The sequence below is a fragment of the Homalodisca vitripennis genome, chromosome 6 (genome assembly GCF_021130785.1).
Source record: "Homalodisca vitripennis isolate AUS2020 chromosome 6, UT_GWSS_2.1, whole genome shotgun sequence".
NCBI lineage: Eukaryota > Metazoa > Arthropoda > Insecta > Hemiptera > Cicadellidae > Homalodisca > Homalodisca vitripennis.
Genome location: NC_060212.1, coordinates 111,742,027 through 111,763,185, shown reverse-complemented (window position 1 = coordinate 111,763,185; position 21,159 = coordinate 111,742,027). Strand labels below are relative to the sequence as shown.

Sequence of the window (21,159 nt, the reverse complement as noted above, 5' to 3'; positions counted from 1 at the left end):
ATTATTGAAAACTCCCTTAACAGTCACGCATCTAGTACTTTTTAATATTGTAAAAGTGTTTTTAAATGTTTCAAAATGCTACAAAGTTTAACTAACAAAATTAAATTGACAAACACTTTTGTACTAAAAGCATTATTTAAATTTCTATCAACCATACAAAGAAATTTGGATTAATTTACAAAACGGATTAATAAAAACACATTTACAAAGTAATTATTTGAAAATATTGTAAATTCTAACAACCACCCAACATTTAACATTTAGTAAAAAGAAATTCACTCAATCATTCATACAACAGTTTTTATATTATAAGAAATGTGAAAGCAAATTACTTTAATATAATTTTATTGCACACAATATATTTTCAACTGACATATAAGTTATATAAAAATAAATAAAATATGTTTTGCATGTCTAAATCAAAGAATAAATAATCAATAGTATGAAAAATAATTATATTAACACAATAATGTAAATTGTTTCTGAATATAGTTTTAAATTTGCCATTTAAAGTTTATATTTTGTAAATACGTTATTTATAATAGTTTTTACATTAAATAAAATTTGTTCTGTCTGACATTCAAGGTTAGGTTCCTAATCTATACACAAATTGTGACTTCTAGGACTAACACGGCCGAGGGACAGACAACTACGCTCACCTCAGAAATAAATGTCTTGCGTTTTACCTTAATGAAACCCTAAAAAACCATGTTCAAATTAGGGTTTGAGTTAGTCAAGTTTAAAATTATTTTAAATAAATATGTTTACTTAAATAGCATATTTCAAAAGTAATATAACATTTTGTGGTAAGCACTTAGGCAGCTATCCACAGGATATACAGAGTGCAGAGAAAAAGAACAATAGTTTACAATATTAATAAACTTTAATTTCACTCATAATATTTTTGTCTCATTATTGGATTTATTATTATCCTCGTAATTTGTTAAAAATAGATGTAGTTTTTGAAAAATGTCACAATTAAGTGGTTTTAATAAATAAATCCTTTAAATTAATAAATCTCTAGAAATCAGTTAACACTTTGTTAAAAATAAATGTAGTTATTGAAAAATTTTACAATTATTTGGTTTAAAAAATCCTTTAACTTAACAAACCTCTAGAAATCAGTTAACACTTTGACAACTATACCCATAGTATCTTCAGGAACCCTGTTTTCTCCTGAGGACTAGTATTTTTGTGTGTATGGTCTCTAACTAGAGTATGAACTAAGGTCTTATTGGTGAATTGTTTTCTTCTCAGGCCTAAAGTTTTCTGCACAGTCTCCATCTATCTGCTCATAACAACTAAGTTTAAATAAATATTAAATTAACTGCTTGAAATATCCATGTACAGTTTTTACTAGGTTGATCTGACTAGTTTGTATTTATGATGCTAGGAATTTTTCTTTGGTGGCAAATAAAAGGTGCATTAATTGTTTTGTGCTTCAATGCCTTTCTGGTTATCACACCAAAACAAATAACAGTGATTGGGGTTTAGAGTCTACTTACTTATGAGATAGTTTTTATCTTTCAATCCAATATACCAGTAGATTCTTAGTAATAATTATTTGAAAGTCATTTTATGTAAAAAAAAATATAAATGTGATTGTGAAGTTACTTTTATTTAAATGAAAATCCCCCAGTTAAAGTAGTGTTACATATTCAGTTACCATTCTTTTTAAACATGATACTGTGTTATACTATTTAAACAAAAGGTATACAGCCAACAACAGCGGTAAATACTATTACCCATAGAAGCTATAGTCTGAAGAGACATTACATGGCAAACTTCGCCAGTCTGCATGAGAAAACATGGTTACCGCAGATTCTACAGGCATAGTCTACAAAGACAGACGTACTCCAGAAACTCTACCCATCAAAGAGTTAAATTTAGACCAAATTTATAAACTACAAATATAATATGCATACAGATATAGTGGTGATATCAAAAATGTCCTGCAAAAGCTTTGTTTAAAAATGCGATTTGAAATACGAGTACAGTATTTAGGGTATGAAAAAATGTGTATTTTTTGTTTTCGAGACTCTTCAAAATTTGTCTTTCCTGAAAGTTTTTATGAACTATGATAAGATCCTTCCTCTCACCTTAAGTGAATAGTAAATGTAACTCAAAAGTGTTAAATAAACATTTGTTCCAAAGTTCCATGGTAAAGATCTTCAAATGGTAAGTATGACATGTCGACTCACCAAGTACAACTGGATTTAGACTTCTGTCACGAAACTTGTAAACCAGTACAAATGTTATTTTAAACTAATATTCTATTTTCGTTGCGTGTAATACTCTGCGATCTCAGCAGCTGTGTTCAAATAACTTTAAATTGAGATTTTTACCTTCATAAAGGTATGAACAAAACAAATCAAACAGTAGAAGAAGATAATAATTGGCATCTAGAGGATTTATAAAATAACTGCTATGATTCTGAGCAATTATTGGATAGGAAACAAACTTGGTATACTAGGTAAGGGTTCAATAACCAAAACAGCTTAAACCATGTTGTTAAGTTCCCCGAATTGAAAATGAAAATACGAGCACCTTTTATACAATGTGAGTTGTTTAGGTCTTTCAAATCTCGTGTAATTGTTTTCTTGGTAGTATATTAATTTCGATTCCTTGATGCCCTAAAATATGTTTGTCAAACAATTTGGTGTCTGTGTCAGATTCGAAAAATGTAATTAAATTGGTTTAATTCGAGTCCATAAAATATCTATATATTTGTAGTCAAAGATACTCAATTTAAAAGCAAACACAATACTGTACCTTGGTACATTAGTCCTTTTAAATATAGAACAAAATTTAAACTATTTGCTGTAATTTAATTACACATTGCATAATTCATTAAGCATATATTGATACCACCTTGTATATAATACTAGGACACTCACCAGATATCGCTCAGTGGCAACAGACACCAAGATGAGGTCATCACCCACCCTCACCTTCTCACCCTCAGACCTCTGTTTGGATGCAGGGTGGACTGTCCACCAACAGGCCTCTCCTACAGGACAATATCATCATTACAATTAAATTTAATTCAAAACAGCTCTATTCACTTGGAATGTACACATATACAAGAATAGTGTCAGGATTTAATTCACGTTCTTACTAAATTACGAGAGAAACAAGAATACATAACAGAAAATACGAGATTTATCAACAGGAAATAGAAAAAGTTAAAAATACAATTATTACTGTTGTTAAAAGTCTACAATTAAAACAGTTAAAGTTAAAACAGTTAACATTAAAATTAAAACAATTAAAATTAAAAGTCACAATTTAAACAGTTACAAGTAAAACAGCTTTTGGCATAAAACTATTAATTATGGAGTACTCCACCTCCAGAATCATCACAGGAAGTCATTAAAGGAAAATATAGCCTTGTTGATGAGAAACTTTTTAAATTTTATTTTAAATTTATTGAATGTAGCCTCAGACTTAATTTCAATAGGCATAGTGCTGATAAAATTTTTATCCAATACACTTTGGTTTCTTTTCAAAAATATGTAAGGTATGGGGGCTTATTGCTACATTATTACGATTTCTTGTGAAATGGTTGTGATTATCTCCTAGCAATTCCTGAAGTTTTCTTTTAATTGACAAACATATATAAACAAAAAGGCTATCTAGAAAGTAGATTACATTTTGATATAAACAAAAAACAAAGTACAAGGAAAATATTTTATTATATACATTTGAAAGTGACACTAAAATACTATATTTCAACCTAGTCACCACACAAATTTAGGCACTTATCATAGCAGTGAACTACTTTTTCAATTCCAGTGTTATAAAATTCTGCCGCCTGAGACTTTAACCAGGTAGTCACACCCTCCAACAGTTCCACGCCATCATTAAAGCACTGCGTTGCAAGCCAGGTCTACATTACTGGTAACAGGTGGAAGTCGCTGGGTGCAAGGTCCGGACTTTAAGGTGGATGTGGAAACACTCCCACTTAAAAGCATCTAGAACTTCTCGATTCCAATTGCCGTGTGTTGATTTTCGGTACTCATCTTGCACAAAATTTGTGCATAATAATTTCGTGTAACAAACAACATGAAATTTGAAGAAAACTAAGTGAGAGTTTTATTATTGTTAATTGGTGGTCTTTTTTAATTTTCTCATCGACTTCAGAGACAATTTCATTGCTCACAGTGCTTGTTCGTCAACTTCGTTCGTTATCATGCACATTATTTCGGCCATTTTAAACCTAATGCACAACTTACACACTTCACCTTCAGTAATCACATCGTTCCTATAAACTTCACAGAGTTGGCGATAAATCTGCTATTGCAAAACAACAAGGAGCAAGAGCAAACTCTCACTAGTACAGCTGTATAGCAACTGAACGGAGAAATATATGAAATTTAACATTTTTCCAATTTCTCCAAGAATCCTTCAATGCCATTCAAGTTAAAAAAAACCAACATTATCTCTTTTACTACAAAATTTGACATTCAAACAATTATACATAGGTTATATTATATTTGGCCATGATCTAAATAGGAACGGATTTAGCATGAGGTGGGAAGGGGTCTTAACTGGGGATATGGGGATAGTACAATATCACATGTGAAATAGAGGATCCAGAGATCCTTACCCAGAAAATGCAAAGAAAATTACACCTTAAAACACATTTTGGAGTATTTTTTACTTTTATATGTAAAAAAAGACAGATTTCGCAAATATTTGGATAGAGGTTTTTGGTTTGGTTTGGGGTTTGGACCCCTGGACACCCTCTAAATCCGTCACTGGATCTATATGTTTCTATAATTATATCCAGATTTTAATTTACTAAATTGTGTATGTTAATCATGAAACTTTTTGCAAATACTACAATGTGTTCTTTATTGTTACTGTCCAAAAAATAAACATGGCTCAAGTACACCATGTAATTTCAAAAAACTGTAGAAATAGACAAATTTAAATAAAACCTGTAATGCTGCAGATTTAAGAAAATAAAAATAACATTAAGGTTTAAAAGAACTGCTCTTATCCGACCACTTCTACATGAGATATTGATATGTCTCATTGTGCTAGTCTAAGAGTAACTGACCTTGTGAGTGTTCCTGAAGACCAACATCGAAAGACAGTTTATCGTTGGAAGAACTGGTTGACAGGCAGGCCAAGTACTGCAATCATCGAAACAGCTGTTATGATTTTTAGGTTAACATATATTGAGCGAGATAAGAAAAGAGAACTATCTTATACAGAAAAACTCAACTAATAATTCCAATAAACTGTAAGGCATGACTTTTTTAAACCCATCTTACATCACTCTGATTTTTTAGTTTCAAAAAATTATGTGAAAAACACATCTACACATAGAAAGAGTTTTGAGGCAAGTTCCAACCAATGGAACAGTATTATAAGGAGACATCTGTTCATATGCTGTGCAACTATGGTAGAAATGGATCCTTTTTTCAAAATTTGATCCATGACTGATCAAAACTTGGAGTTATAATTAAGTATAGATAAACATTTGAATCTATTCGTTATAAGTACATTATATCTGAATGGTGCATTATACTATAAATAAGAATTTCAAATGTTCATTCAATAAGAATTGTATTTTAACATGATTTAAGGTTTTATATCAAATTTATATGGAAATGGTTTTTAAACAGGTGTGGCTGGATAAAACTGAAATAGTATCATTACAGTGATCTAATAACCTCAAAAATACAGTAGTAATGGCTCAGTTTCACTATACTGCCTCCATTGCACTTCTTAAAGAAGTCTTTAAGAGTGATTTGAATGTTACCCCGAACATCCCCAATTGGAATTTATATTATGTATCTCTACTGTTATCTGCCATTATAGTTACTTGCACTTGTAATTTTGCATGAAGCCATGTTAGGTTCTAAAAAAAAGTGATTGGCTGAGCGATAGCGAAGCCTATTATCGCTCAGGAGGACTTGTAAAATTTCTCTTCTGTCCGTCTGCACTAAATCTTGAGAATTGACTTGGAGACTTGAAACTTTGCATGAAGCTTCAATCCTATATACACAACATCAAGTTCGATAATGATGCATTTCACTCCATGGAATTTGGTTGATCATTAGCGTTTTCCATTTGTCTTAGGGCTAACCTTGATGGCAATGAGAAAATTGCAGAACAAACATATTTGTAATAAAACTGAGTACTAGTACATGATGCTTTAACATCTGACATTGTAACACAAGTAATGAGGTTATTTTGTTAGATTTGTTCATAACACTTTCGTTATGTTCTATCAAGTCCTTTGAATCTACATTGTATAGGTATATTTGTATATATACAAGACAGAGCCAATGATGGTGCATATGCTTCCATGGATTTGGTTGATCGTTAACGTAGCCTAACTATCCAAAGATATCTCCAAAAGGATTTCATCTGTAAATTTTAAATTATGTATGCAACTTCATTTCTACCTAGACAAGAATAAGTTTTCCATGGTGCATGGATAAGAATGATTCATGTTCATCCATAGGATTTGGCTACGTGTCATTGAAACCTATCACTCAGTAGGGTGGTACTATTAATTTCTCTTTTGTCTGCCAGGGGAATGTAAAAATTAATTTTCCGTATTATCTATCTCTCTGTTTACAGGACACCTCATGAACAAAATAAGCTAAAGACTTGAAATTTTGCAAGCAACTCCAGCATAGCCTGTTACACGACATATGGCCTGGTGTACTTCAACTTATACTATGTACATAAACTACACTCAACACTTCAATCTGAGCATTGCCACTTCTGATTCTTGATTTAGTGTTTAATGTTGCAAACAGTACCTGGTGCATAGTTAACATTTTCATGTATTTTAGATTGTTGGCAAAAATTTGTGGAGAAGGAGACTTTGTAATAAACTTATACAAATTATCACCTAAATGTAACAAAAATAAAAACCAGATATTCATTTTTCAATTGCTACAGAATATACTAAATACAAAAAAATACTTGCCATATCACTGTTCTGGTGCCTCAGAAGGATAGCATTGCCGTACAACAATGTTCTGTGTCCAGAACCGGTTCCTTTTCCCTGCATACAATAAAGAAACATAAGATACAGCAACACAACATACATTAAACAAGTAGTGCAGTAAAGCGATGGCTTAATTGTATTCGCTGATAAAGTAGTGTCAACTTAACAACTACAATGGTTATTTAAAGAACATAACTTTTAGTGACAAATATTAGTAAAACTGTACCATATTTTTTTTATTACTAAATGTTTAGTTAAGTACTGTTTATTTTAGTAACATTTGGAAAATGACATAGATTTTTGTCAATCTACATCATTTTGAAATTTAGCACATTTGAATGGATGATAATCTATATTTTTATTGACTATTCTATTATTTAACTAAAATTTTAAATTTACTAACAATAAATTATTTATTTAGTGGTTTGCGTTTCGTTTTTTTTTTTTTAAGTATTTTGTCACTTATATTATATGCTTATATTCATAATAAATGCTGAAGACTTTGTAGAGTGAGCATATTAAATTAAAAGCTTAAATTATTTCTATGTGAAATGAAGTATCTTTTTTAACACATATATCTTTCTTTTGACTTGGTCATTGCTGTTTAGCCAAATTGACAATAATGACTGATTCAATGAAATTGTTTCATTAGCATTAGTTTATGTTTAATGTTGTTTTTAAATTATATTACTGTAAAAATAAGACAGAAAATTATTTATTTTTCATATGAATGTTAAATGTAATAGAGATTTGTAGATGACTTAAAACAAGTTTTGAGTTTCATTTTAAATGTTATTTAAACTTGTTTATAAATCTATACTAGACCAATAAATTTATGGTAGTAAATATTTATCAATTACATTTTCAAAATACTCTAAAATGTGTTTTATTATAAAAAAACATATTAATTACTGCAAATAGAAATTTAATTTTTCATTATTGGCTAATGAAATTAGACAAACCTTTTTGTAGTAATGAACTTGCAATGCATGTAAATCATTGCATTGTCCATCTTAAGATTAAAAAGTAAAAACAATTAATCTGATATTTTCTTAGCTATCAATATAAAACACACAATTGCTGGTATTAACTGAAACATACACATACAAAGACAATTTTAAGTAGGCCATCTCGGGCTATATTGAACAAAGTAAACAGCCTGTAGGTTTGTGTACTTTTATAATAAATTTACCATTGTTAGGATTAATCATTAAAAAATTAGGTAATGTTTACTGTGTATTTGTGTGCAATAGTTTTAACTACGGAATTACTGCTAATGCTCAATTTAATAAGCTAACACAATTTAATAATTTGTGTAACTACTACTTATTTAAAAAAAGGAGAGGCCTATCTGTTGTTAAGCCTTTTTCAGCATGTCCTCATGGGCCACTGGACTTTGTGAGGATCTGATCAAACAGAGTAAGAGGGAGAGTTGATGCAGTACAAGGTAAATTGTACTGATAAAAAGTGCTGTGGTAACGGACAGGATTTTAACCTGGACAATCTCTAACTAAGATACAAAGTCCGATATCCCATTTAAAATCTTCTTTTTGATGAAGGAAGATTTGAAAGCAAGGATAAGGCTTAAATTAGTGGGAGTAACGTTTTACTCCTCATCAAGAATGTGGCGAGGAAAAAATTTTGGAGAAGGGTCAAGACGACTGATATTTTACCGTACTGGACAGAAAGTAAGGTAAGTGCAGTCAACCACACATTCCCCATTTTGTTCCTTAAAAAGTGTTTGACCTGTTTCAATGTTGAGAACTATCTTTCAGTAGTACATGTCAGTAATACTAAATTATTTAAATGATAACAATCGTTTACTAAAGATTTAATTGAAAATTTGGGGAGGGGAGGGTCCGGACCCCTTTGACCCAAAAGGTCTATAAAACATTACATCTATCAAAACAAAGGAATTTTCAAAAAGACATCTTTTACGATTAAGAGTCCTAGCCATGACAATTCGCTATTCAAGATATAGTGGCCCGAATTCATATCTTAACTAGAAATACCGCTACCACTTACCAAGAAAGTTACCATGTGGTGTTCTCAGCAAAGCTATAGAATGTAAACCTTGCCAATGTTAACATTTTATGCTACACATTAAAAATTCCTATGAATAAGTCGTTATCATTATTAGTTAATTTGTTTCAAAATGCAGGCAGTACATACATATACATCGCAAAACAGATCATTCAAACAGATTTAAATTGAATAAAAAACGTAATTACAACATTCTCGGGTAAAAAGCCATCACACCTAAGAAATACCTGTACATAAAACACTGTAATAAATGTACAAGAGAAGAAATATACAAAGAAGGATACTTTTCAAGGTTCAAGACTTCCTGCATTAGACTTGCTTTTGTGCCTCTAAATAAAGAAATAAAAAAATCTATATCTGTAAAAAAAACACAAAGAAAACATAAATTTACAAATATTGCAAAGGGGCTACCACGGGTTGAAGACGTGAAAGGTTTTACAATAAAGCATGAAGTAAAATCAACTGTTGAGGGAAAGAGTCGTAATGGGAACAGCTATTAATGCATGAGAGATGAGAAAGACTTATAACTTGGCAAGGGACTGAAACCCTTACCTGTTTCTGATTTGTGGTTCCGCCACCTGAATCGGTATCGTTCTTGTATTTCTGCATAAAACATATTGGTAGTTGCAATGATTCCAATTAAGCATTACAGTAAGGGGTATGCAAACAGAAGAGAGAGATGAAGAAACAAAGAGAGACTAAGAGAAACAGTAAAGGAAGATGTGGAAGACATAAACACAGTAAACAGGGTAAAATACTGTTGGAGTTGCTTTTAACAAGTGTGGTGTATTTGTTTGTAAATTATGCTGAGTTTTAATGAAATTTAACTCTTGCTGCTGTTGATGTTCAGCAATACCAATCATAGGCATTAAAAAGTATCTGATCCTTAAATGTTTCTAATTATACAAATTTAAAATGTTTATTTAAAAATTGGTTTGTTCCAAAATGTTATTGTTATGAAAAATAAACAACACATAATTTATTTAACTCTGTAGCTGGTGATTTTTAACACCTGTTATAGCACCAAGCCCATAGCATGGATGAATCGGACAGTCAGAGCATTCCAATGCAGACCAGCATTGGTGGAATCTATGATTTCTTCTTTCTGTTTTAAAAATTATTTTAATTCACTTAAAAGCAACACATCTTATATTTATTCAAATAAGCAGTAATTTAATATGTAACAGTTATATTATTATTTACTTTGAACTAAATTTTGTACTTTAAAACATTATTATTCGTTTTTGATACATCATCAATAGTTTCTTAGTTTTATTAAAAAAATTGTGGTAAAAAATACAAACTGGCTGTGAAACGTGATTTAGTAACATGGTAACAAAATTATCTAACAGGTTATAAAAAACATCAGAATGGGTTTGTCATCATAGTAAATCACCACTAGAAAGCAATGAGTGCTTTCTAGAATGGCAAAAACAATCATCCATATGGCACGAAGCTTGTTAATACAAAAGTAGAGCTGTGATACTAAGCGTGAACACTTATACCAAAGAGGATACTAGGTTGTGTTGCTCAGTAGCTAAAGGGTTTAAAAGGTTTAAACCAAACATTGCTTTTTTTCTACCTAAAAAACATTTAAATATTCGAAATAAAGACATTTTGACTATCCCATTGACTTTTCCCTCACTTTAATTGAAGTACGCTTAGATTGGATGTCATATGTTTATTTTATACCATAGAGTGCTACAACAACTTAATAAACAAGTCTTCAATTCACTGAAACTTTAAGTGTCATAGAAATTGTTCCTGGCTTTCCCAGTTGTTGGGATATCAGTGTGTGTCTTCAGTTAATTGTTTTTCAACACAAAAAAGCCAAAATGTTATACGGCTACAAACATGAACAACTTCAGCCTTGCCGGTTAGAGTAAGCCACACAACTGGTTGGCGTAACACTTGTTTCCAGTAAGCGGAAGCACATGAACTAAACTTAGCAGAAAGGTGAAGAGATATCTTAGACAACGAGTAAAGAATGATAGGAATAAGATGAGTTAAAGTGAGACGAAAGTCGATCTACTTACAAGTGATTCCCCTCCCTGAAAAAGAAATAATGACATCAAGAGATTTTGGGAAGTTGCCCATGAAATAATGATTTAATGGTATTTCTTAGCACTAAGTGGATTTAATTTTCGAGCTTATAAAGTGCTTTGTCGCCGATGCAATGACGTTATGAATGGTATTACACTATAAGCAGGCAAAATAAAATGGAATGTCTTAAAACTCTTATGAAAAATGAAGCTCAAATGGGGCTGGTCTAATACTCAAGGTATGATTGTACTTCTAATGGATTTAGTTTCTATTAAGGGACAGAAGCAACTTTTTACATAAATAAGATGATATTACATGCAGGATAAAATATTACAGGTTTCTGAAAATGGGTTTCAAACTCGAAAAATATATTTATGTTTTTTGGCACTTCTATATCAATTCAATTTGTAAACGAATTAGAAATAACACTCATTCAGAAACTTACCAATATATTTTGTAAGTATCAATAATTGTGCTAAGAATATGTGTACAAACAAACATATTTTCTTCTTAGATGTAGCAATATATATTTGTTGCATTACCTATAAAGCTTTATAGTTACCTCTTCAAATTCAATACTTACTTTAAATTTGTGAAATTCAAATTTATATCTTAAACCATGAGTTTACAATAAAACCTATCTATGTACATTATATAAATCTCGGGAGCTTATAAAACCAACAAAATTACATTTTTAAATGCTTGGTAAAAACCAACCAAATATCCTCTGACAGTCGATTTAAATAAAGAGAGAAATTAATATAAATAGAAGATAAGTTTTTAGAGCAGACCAGAGGATTATCATAGTAGAATTTAAATATCATAGTGATTCCAAAATTCAAAATTTCACACCATGCCATACACAGCAAACCATTTCAAATTTCAGTAATCATTAGAAGTTAATTAATGACTGTAAAATTGACTTATTTCAAATTATGAGAATTGCACCAAAAAGAATTTAACTAGTGATCTCAATTATTAAGAACCTAATAAGGAGATATAAAAATTATTTAATAGGACCTATTATTGAATCATATTTACATACTTAATTATACACCAATTTTATGGGTAATTCGTATCACAATACAAAAATTCATGCTAATTTTTAACTGTGTTTAGTTTGATAATTTATGTTGCTATGTTAACATTCCACTAATCTAAAGTTTACAATAGGCTACTTTTAAAATTTTTATAATAGGCTGTTAATTACGACAATTTTTGTGATTTTGGCCGAAGTGAGGTTGAAATAGCATATGTTTTAATAAATAATGCAATACAAATAAAATCTAAGCAATTAATACACAACCTGAATAATTAGAATACAAATTTTATTAAAATTATGTTGCATATTTATTCAATTACTTTTGATTTTACTTATATCACTGAGAGTTAAAATATTATTAATACTGAAATTATTTTTCACAACGCTTCTAAGTAAGCTTTGTGGACTCACAAGCTTGTGGCTATTTCAAGCTTATGCATTAGAGGACTTTATTACAACTTATAAATAAATTTATACATTAAAAGTTTAATTTTAATTACAAAAATTAATTAAACGCAATGTACAAAAATTAGGTTTTATTGGTGAGGCAGACTTCACAAAAGTATTAAACTCACTCGTATTAAAAAAAACTTCAAGAAACAATTTGAAAATGACACTTAGGTACATATGTGTTTAGATACAGTGACGAGTACCTCCTCCGATCCAGCGGCGGTGACCAACTCTTGGAGAGCTCTCACTGACAAAGCCTGCTCGATGACGAACACGCACGTGGACAAGTCCGGTGGGATGTTCTGTAATAAAATTAAACAAGGTGAACATTAAATATGTTATAACTAAATATATGATAGTACAAGACGACACAACTTTTTTCAATAGTAGTAATAACCTGAATGAACTAAAGAAATTAACTGACACCACAATAAAAAAAAGCATCAAATGGTTTAAAGATAAAGGATTTTTAATGAATGAAACTAAAACTCAAAACATTTTCTTTACTTTAAAATCAATTCATGAAAATAGTTTGAATCTTGAATCAAGTAGTGTAATCAAAATTTTAGGAATTCATATTGTTAATAATCTTGCATGGAAACCTTACATTGATTTTCTGTCTACTAAATTATATAGAATTATTTTTTTATTGAGACGTCTATCTTGCTGCATAAGTGAAAATTATGTTCGGACTGCATATTTTGGCTAGATTCAGTCAATTGTGAGATATGGATTAATACTGTCTGGGAAATAGTGCAGGAAATAGTGCAGGGAAATACTGTCCTTTTGTTCAGGAAACACTGGTGCTTCAAAAGAAAGCTGTTAGAATTGTTGGTAAAGCTGAATATCTCCAATCATTGTAAACCTGTTTTCATTAACCAAGGAATTCTTACAATAGTTAATTTATATTTTTTTATTTATCTTTTACATTTTAAGTAATGAGGACTTAATAAACCATACACAAACACATAATTACAACACAAGAAACAGACATTTTAATTTACTTGTCGACTGAGCAAATCTTTGAATAGTCAGTCATGTTGTAATTGGCTTAAAAGTGCTTAACAAATTGAAACATCTGATCAAAAAGTACCCTCTTGAAATGTATAAAAATAAACTTTACGAATGGCTGTTTGAAACTCTTTCTATAATATTGATGAGTTTTTTTATTAACAAAATAGACTTTTAATGGTAGTTTCAAGATAAACTGATGATATAATCAGTGTTATTCTCAACTAGACAATTAATGTCCTATATTATTATATACATAATATTTTTGTATTATACTTATTAAATATTATTTAAAGATAATGCTATTTAGTTTGTAGCATGTATTTTACAACAAATAAACGATTAATAAATTTATTATTATTACTATCAATTTAAGGATAATGCAAATATATCTAAATGTCAAACTCTGTGGATTTTTGCACAATAAGAAGTGTATATAATGCCACTTTCCACAGTATAATGACTTGTGGTTTAATCATCTGGGGTGGCTCAACATTGAGTGGTTTTAATAGAATATTTCATTTACAGAAAAGAGCGTTACATTTTCTTATATAATAAACCAGTTGATGAACATTGTAACCACTATTTAGATCCACAAATATTTCAACTCTGTCTTGTCAGTATATTGTAGATATTTGTAAATTTTATGTCAAGAAGTAGGTTTTCAAGAAATTCAACCCTTACATACTACTTCAAAATTTGAACATTCAGCTTATTTCATTATTTGTAAAGTAATTAATAAAGAACATTGAGATAAACATAAAAAGCATAAAGAACATCAAACAGATTGATACTAATAAACAAAATCTATTACTCTGTAATAAGTTTTTTCTGATGTTAACTTTTTTATAAATTTACATTATTCAGTTTTGCGTTCAAATATTAGGTTTTCTTTTAAAACTTATGATTTATTTTAAATATTTTGAACAAGATTATTATTAAAATCTTATCCATAAGCTAATGAGTATTCTCTATGAGGGAAATAAAGATTTGATTTGATTATTTATTAGGTTATGTTTAAGTTAATATAGGACCTTAGAAATAAAAATGTGATAGTTTTGAAATCACAATGAATATAGTACAGAATGACACACAAGTACAAACTTTCCAAATAGCTTTCTATCAAGCAAAGGTACTTACTTGTAGAATAATAAATCACCGCTCTAAGGTGGTAAATGTCCTCTAGAATCTAAAGTGCTATGAAGAAAAACAACGTTATAACTTATGAGACTAGGTTTTAAGGTTATGAGATAAATATTGATGAAAATTAAGTGACAGGCATTCCTGTAAAATATTACAATATTTTAAAAGCACTTCAAGAACACTTCCAAATTAGGATCTCCTTAATTCAAATGTGATAAACTTTCAATACATCATAATATTTTCAGTACCCAATAAAAACCACAAAAAATACATGGATTTGACAAACATGTCTTGAGCCAAAAACATGTTTGAATATTTTTACTAGAAGTCCAAATGAGGAGATATAAAGAAAGCTTTTGATTAGGATACAAACATTATTAACCATTATAAAGTTATACCAGTATTGTGTAAAGTTTTAATATAACAATTATTTAAAGAAAACTTCCAAACTTAACGTAAAGAGCTTGTTCCATATATCTACATTTAATTTCAAATAAATACCTTGTCTGCTATATTTTCCAGAAAGCAGTGCCTGTTGCCGAAACCCTCTGCAGCCAGACAGACCCTCTCCCCCGTAGCTGTGCAAGACAGACAGACCATGTCTTCCTGAAACACAACATAACTAGTTAACATCAGAGCAAATCCCGATGTTTAAGTTTCATAGCTTGCATTTTATCTTTTAATGGCTATACATTGTTCCAGGTCACCATCTTGCAGCTTTTTGGTTTACTTGTGAATCCGGAATATATCAGCTTTATCCTTAAACCTAGCCTGAAGAATATACGAGTATAGAGACCTGATATGGTATACATCATAACCATTGACTGTATTAGTTACAGAAGAGATAAATCATTCATATGGACAAAGTGTGCCGAGGTCCAAAGAGATAAATTTGGTTAGTTCTGAGGTCTGACACTAGAGTTGTGCCATGTAACTTTGATTGTTACCGTTCAAATATTATTACCTGACCTCTCACTTCACATAGGACAGTCTGAATGTTCACTTTTCCCATGCCTCAATTTATAGCTTTGGATGAGTTATCTAATTTGTAACTAAAACAATCAAAATACATTAACCAGTTTGTTGACTCCATTCAAGTTAACTAATTGAATGAAGATCGTGCTATGCTCTTTCAGGAATCACCGGGAACTTTAATGCATTGCTTTTAGACACACATACCAATTTCAGCCGTATTTTTATATGACTTAAACAAGTCTTTTGGCTTATAGAGGCGTGTGAGTTGTGCAGTATAACAAGTCATATGGCAATGTGACAAGTTGAGAAGCATTGTTGTAAATTGTGGTGTCACATCCCACGTCTGCTGTTGCATATTGTGTTGGCTGCTGTCACATACCTATGTAACAGTACATGCATACAACAGAAGTTTCTGAGTGTGTACCAGATATTAAAGTCAACCAAGTAGTCAACTTGTGCTACACTGGGTTATATTTCATGTCATAAAATAAAGTGTGTCATGCCATGCCTAATTGAAGTGGTTTTTGTTATACAGTATGTTACAAAATGTATGGACACTAAAGGAATCTAGGAAACTATAAGAAATACAGCAAAGATTAAATATAAAAAGTTGTGTGTAATAACAACAGCAATAAATTAATGTTGTCAAGTTGATTATTGGTTGCTTTGTTCACTCGCTGTGCTCAAACAACTGTTTTTGGTGAACATTTTCAAATTGTCACAGATCTCTTATGAGTACATATATATTGAACAGTTTTTTACTTGAAATCTGCATGAAATTTCTTCTACTTTTAAATATTATAATGAACAATTTTTCAAGACCAATAAGCACGAGACGTGCTGGAGACGTAGAGTTTAAGTCTTTTTTAAATACAACGATCCAGTTTCTACTTAAGCAAAATAAAGTCGATTTTTTACTGATTTCAAAATTACCATAAACATTAAACTTTCCTTGAGGTTTTCATCAAATAATTCATAAATACACGTGTTTTAAATGGTTCTGTGAAGGGAATTTTTCTACTATTTGATTAGTTGGTAAATCTGACTGACATTTCACTGCACACAGTGTTGGAATCACCTGTTTAGTAAAGTAAAGAAATTGTCAGACAAGGTCAGTATAAAAATTACTGTTTTTGACATTTTTTTTATTGATTAACAAAATAGCACATTAGTTTCAAATTGTATCATAATTTATCATTTTATAAAAAATAAAAATCATCATATAAAAGTAATGAAACAACCTAATTAAATTTGAGCACAGCTTATTTTACTGTAACTAAAACTATCCTGTATGTTCAAAAGGCGGAACCATTGGATATTTGGGTATAAATCACCAAAATTTTACATGTCAGAGTAACAACAAGCAGAGTTGAAATTGTTATAGAATGTGCATGGTGCATATGTGTTATTGAACACATTTTCTAAAAAGCTACTTCAAAAACCGAGTCTTTATGTTTATATTTCCTTTACATAAAATAATTAAGTTTTTTATTGTATTCTTTTTTAGTTAGTATAAACTTTAGTTGAATTAAAGTATAATTTGAAAGCTGCCAAAATTGAATCATCTATATAATTAAGAATGAACTGACACACTAAAACAAACCCAATTGATGAGACACATATTTATTTGGTACAAAAATTTATTATATTTCTTCCAAGGACAAATACTGTTTCTAGAAATGTACTAGTAGAATTAATTTCATACATTATATAATTATCTTGTGTATTTGTTTCAGTTGTAAAAAATTGTATTTCATCATATTGTTGATTGAGACGAATCATAATAAAACATAAGCGCCGATAACTTTCTGAAAACGACATGCTAGAGCCATTCAACTTGTTTGTGGCTGTTCAATGTTACAAGCTATCATTGTTACCGTCAACTAAATTAAACAATAACCATTCCAGCATCAGACCCAGGGCGTTATAGAGGTCAGTTGTCATGGGAACAGTAAGCATGATATACGACACATGTATATTTGTGATAGTGTACCCTACACTGGTATTAATGGTACAATATTGGGACAAGCATAATATACATAGAGGTGTTATGATATTTAGAGACGGTTGTACTTGTGGCCATATTCACCACCATATATATGGTGGTCACATTTCAAAGATATGATTAATACACATATCTAGACGCTTTTTTATTGCTAATTCAGAAAACACTCAAATACGTTAAATGTTTGAACACCATTGCTTAAATAAGTAAAAAGTATACAAAAAATAAAAGCTATAAAGCAGTTGGATGTGTAAAATTCATAAAATTTTAATGAAAAGTTTAAAATGAGTTATCTCCTACGACTCTTTGGGTAATGATAACCTAAGAGTTTTTTGTCCTTAAAGAAAGCATTTCTAATTTACTAAAAAGTATTTGAAGTTTAACATTGTTCTATAAGGAGTAAAACTTAAGGTTGTTTCATTACAGACCATAAGAGGATTTTCACCCCCACATGTAAAAAAACAAAATAGGTACTCTCAGGTAAATACGTGTTTAAAAGTATGTAGAGTGTCAACATTAATTTTAGCAATAAACCTGTGCAGATTTTGGATGCTTATGACAATCATTGTAAAGTAGTATTTAAATGTTTTTGTTACATTTGTATTACTTGATATTTCTAAAAATCTCTGGTCTAAATGTTCAATCTACGCCTCTAGATAGGTGTGTTACATATCAGTTAGGCTATGCAACTTTTAAATAAAAAATGTACTTAGACCTAAATATAAATTATGGGCAGAATATGATAAGCGGACCCAGATTTTATATCACTTAGTTAAATCATTCATACTTTATATATATCGAATAACAGAACTATCAATCGATATCAATGTATCTAAAATACTAAATTTAAGTCACATATTTAAAATTAATAGAATAGTTTAATAATGACAATGCCATAAACAATAAACATAACCATAACCATTAATCAATCAACAAACAGACAGGTGACAGGAAAATTGTCATTAAATAATAAAGAAAACGTAACAACAAAACAAACAACTTGAAACCAAAAAAATCACAGTACATCATCCTTAAGTGTTATTTTGATTAGTTTTCTAATGTTAACTATCTTTTCTAATTGAAAAGACCTTAATTATAGGATAAATTGCGTTCAGAATATGAAAATGTGTATACAGTTGGTACAGATGATTTAGATATTGTTCAAATTAAATACTATTGGTTGATTGTATCAATGTGTATAATAATTAAATATTGTTTGATAATTTCGAAATAAAAAAACCGGGTCCGCTTATCGTACTCTACCCTTAAGTATTGAAAGCAAATAATTTATAAAGTAAAAAAATTACTTGGTGATTCTATTTTTGATAATTTACATTTAAAACTAATTTTTTAAGAAGTCAGCAATAAATTATTGTTATGTATCAAGAAAAGCAAAATTAATCAAATCTCCAACATTCAACATTTACTTTAGTTATGACGAATCTTATTTTATTCTATAAGGAACTTAGGTTTATTATATTGAATTGGAAGCCAAGATGTTAAAAACAAATCATAATTTATTCTGCACTTAAATCCTAAATAGTAATGTAAATACAAATTTTGATTTTGATTGTTAATTACTGTATAATGAATGTTACAAACTCAACAAATATAATTCATACAAAACCAAAAAGATGCTGTAGTAATTTTGGTAGAAATCACTTATAATATTGTTAAGATGATATTATGGCAGTCTTCCTTCTATAAATAATTTTAAAAGCTTATTCATAGTTTTAACACAAAGACCAACATAATATGCATTAATTTCCTCACCAAGCCTAATCAGTTTTGGAGCAATGCTGGTAGTTAGAGGAATAAAATAATTTTGTTTATTGTCCAAATGTAAATCGTCAGTTTCCATCGTTGTTATACAGAACAGATATCAAGTTCACAGTTAAAAAGGCACTGTCTGAAAAATGTAATCATTTTTTTTTTTTTACTTTAATTTATTTACAATCTGTTTATATACAACAAACAATAAGTAAATTTGATGATAAATCTTAAGGACATGGTTAATCAAAGTTCATTAACCTTAATTAACATAAACATTTAAGAGATTGTTCATCTTTAAAATCGATCAGCTAAGTTTAAGAAATCATGTCTTTTTAGCCGAAATTGATGGTCACTGTTGTCCAGCAGATTAATAGCCAAGTAGTTAGGATGAGAGTTTAATTTGTTTTGATACTTGATGCAGAACTTTGGAATTTCTTCAGTAACAAAAGGGATATTCGTGTCTCTGTGAATGACTTCATTACGAACATACCATGGGGCCTGTAATATCTTTCGGAGAACTTTAGATTGGAAACGCTGTATAATTTCAATATTTGATGTAGAAGCAACTCCCCACAGTTGAATTCCGTACGTCCAGATGGGCTTTAGAACAGTCTTGTACAACAACAGTTTGCTTTCTATTGATAAATGGGATTTGTTCCCAAAAAGCCAATTTAGTTTTGAGAATTTTGAATTTAATTGGAGCCTTTTGTTCCATATGTGTGGTTTCCAAGTCAGCTTCCTATCGAGATGTACACCCAGATACTTAGCTTCATTTCTTTGAGGAATTTGAATGTTGTTTAAAAACACTGGTGGACAGGTGTCATGTTTCAACGTAAATGTGACGTGAACAGATTTAGTTTCATTCACTTTAATTCTCCAAGTTTTAAGCCAAACTGTGATAGAATTTAAGTTAGTTTGTAGAATTTGTGACGCTACAACATGGTTGGAGTGGGATGCCAGTACGGCAGTGTCATCGGCGAATGTTGCTGTCAAAGAATTTTGATTAGTTGGAATGTCTGCAGTGAAAATTAAGTACAGCACTGGTCCTAGTACACTTCCCTGAGGTACACCAGAGTTTATTTCTTTCAGATCTGAAAGACAATCATCAAACTTGATTTGAAAATACCTTCGTTCTAAATAAGATTTTATAATGTTGTAAACAGTGTGAGGTAAATGACTTTTTATTTTAAATAGAAGCCCTTCATGCCACACTTTGTCAAAGGCTTGACTCACATCGAGAAATGCTGCAGAACAAAATTTTCTTGATTCCAAATCTTGCCTTATTATATTAGCTACTCTATGGACTTGTTCGATAGTGGAGTGATGCACTCTGAAACCAAACTGATGATTGGGAATTAAATTGCATTCAGTTATAAAAACCTGAAGTCGTTTTAAAAATAACTTTTCGAATAATTTAGAAGGTATAGGTAGTAGACTGATTGGCCTGTACGACATTACTTCGTTTTGAGGTTTTCCTGGCTTAGGAACAACAATAACTTGAGCCACCTTCCATTGTGATGGGAAGTATTCAAGCCTCAAAATAGCATTAAATACGAAGGTAAGAAAGAGTATGGCTTTCCTAGGAAGCTCTTGTAGTATCTTACCTGTTATTAACTCATAACCAGGGGCCTTTTTGGGATTAAGATTTTTAATCTCATCATATATTTCAGATGGTTTAAAGGAGCCAATAGGTAGTGA

At 30.2% G+C, this 21,159-nt stretch overlaps 1 protein-coding gene across 1 annotated transcript in view; it reads right to left on the bottom strand.

The window, feature by feature from the left end:
- The window catches only part of LOC124365519 (ryanodine receptor-like), a 310,046-nt gene that overhangs the window by 139,800 nt on the left and 149,087 nt on the right, over nucleotides 1–21,159 (bottom strand). The window contains 6 exon segments of the mRNA XM_046821504.1: nucleotides 2,898–3,010; nucleotides 5,066–5,141; nucleotides 6,956–7,033; nucleotides 11,056–11,070; nucleotides 12,758–12,856; nucleotides 15,210–15,314. Coding sequence (XP_046677460.1) covers nucleotides 2,898–3,010; nucleotides 5,066–5,141; nucleotides 6,956–7,033; nucleotides 11,056–11,070; nucleotides 12,758–12,856; nucleotides 15,210–15,314 — 486 coding nt within the window.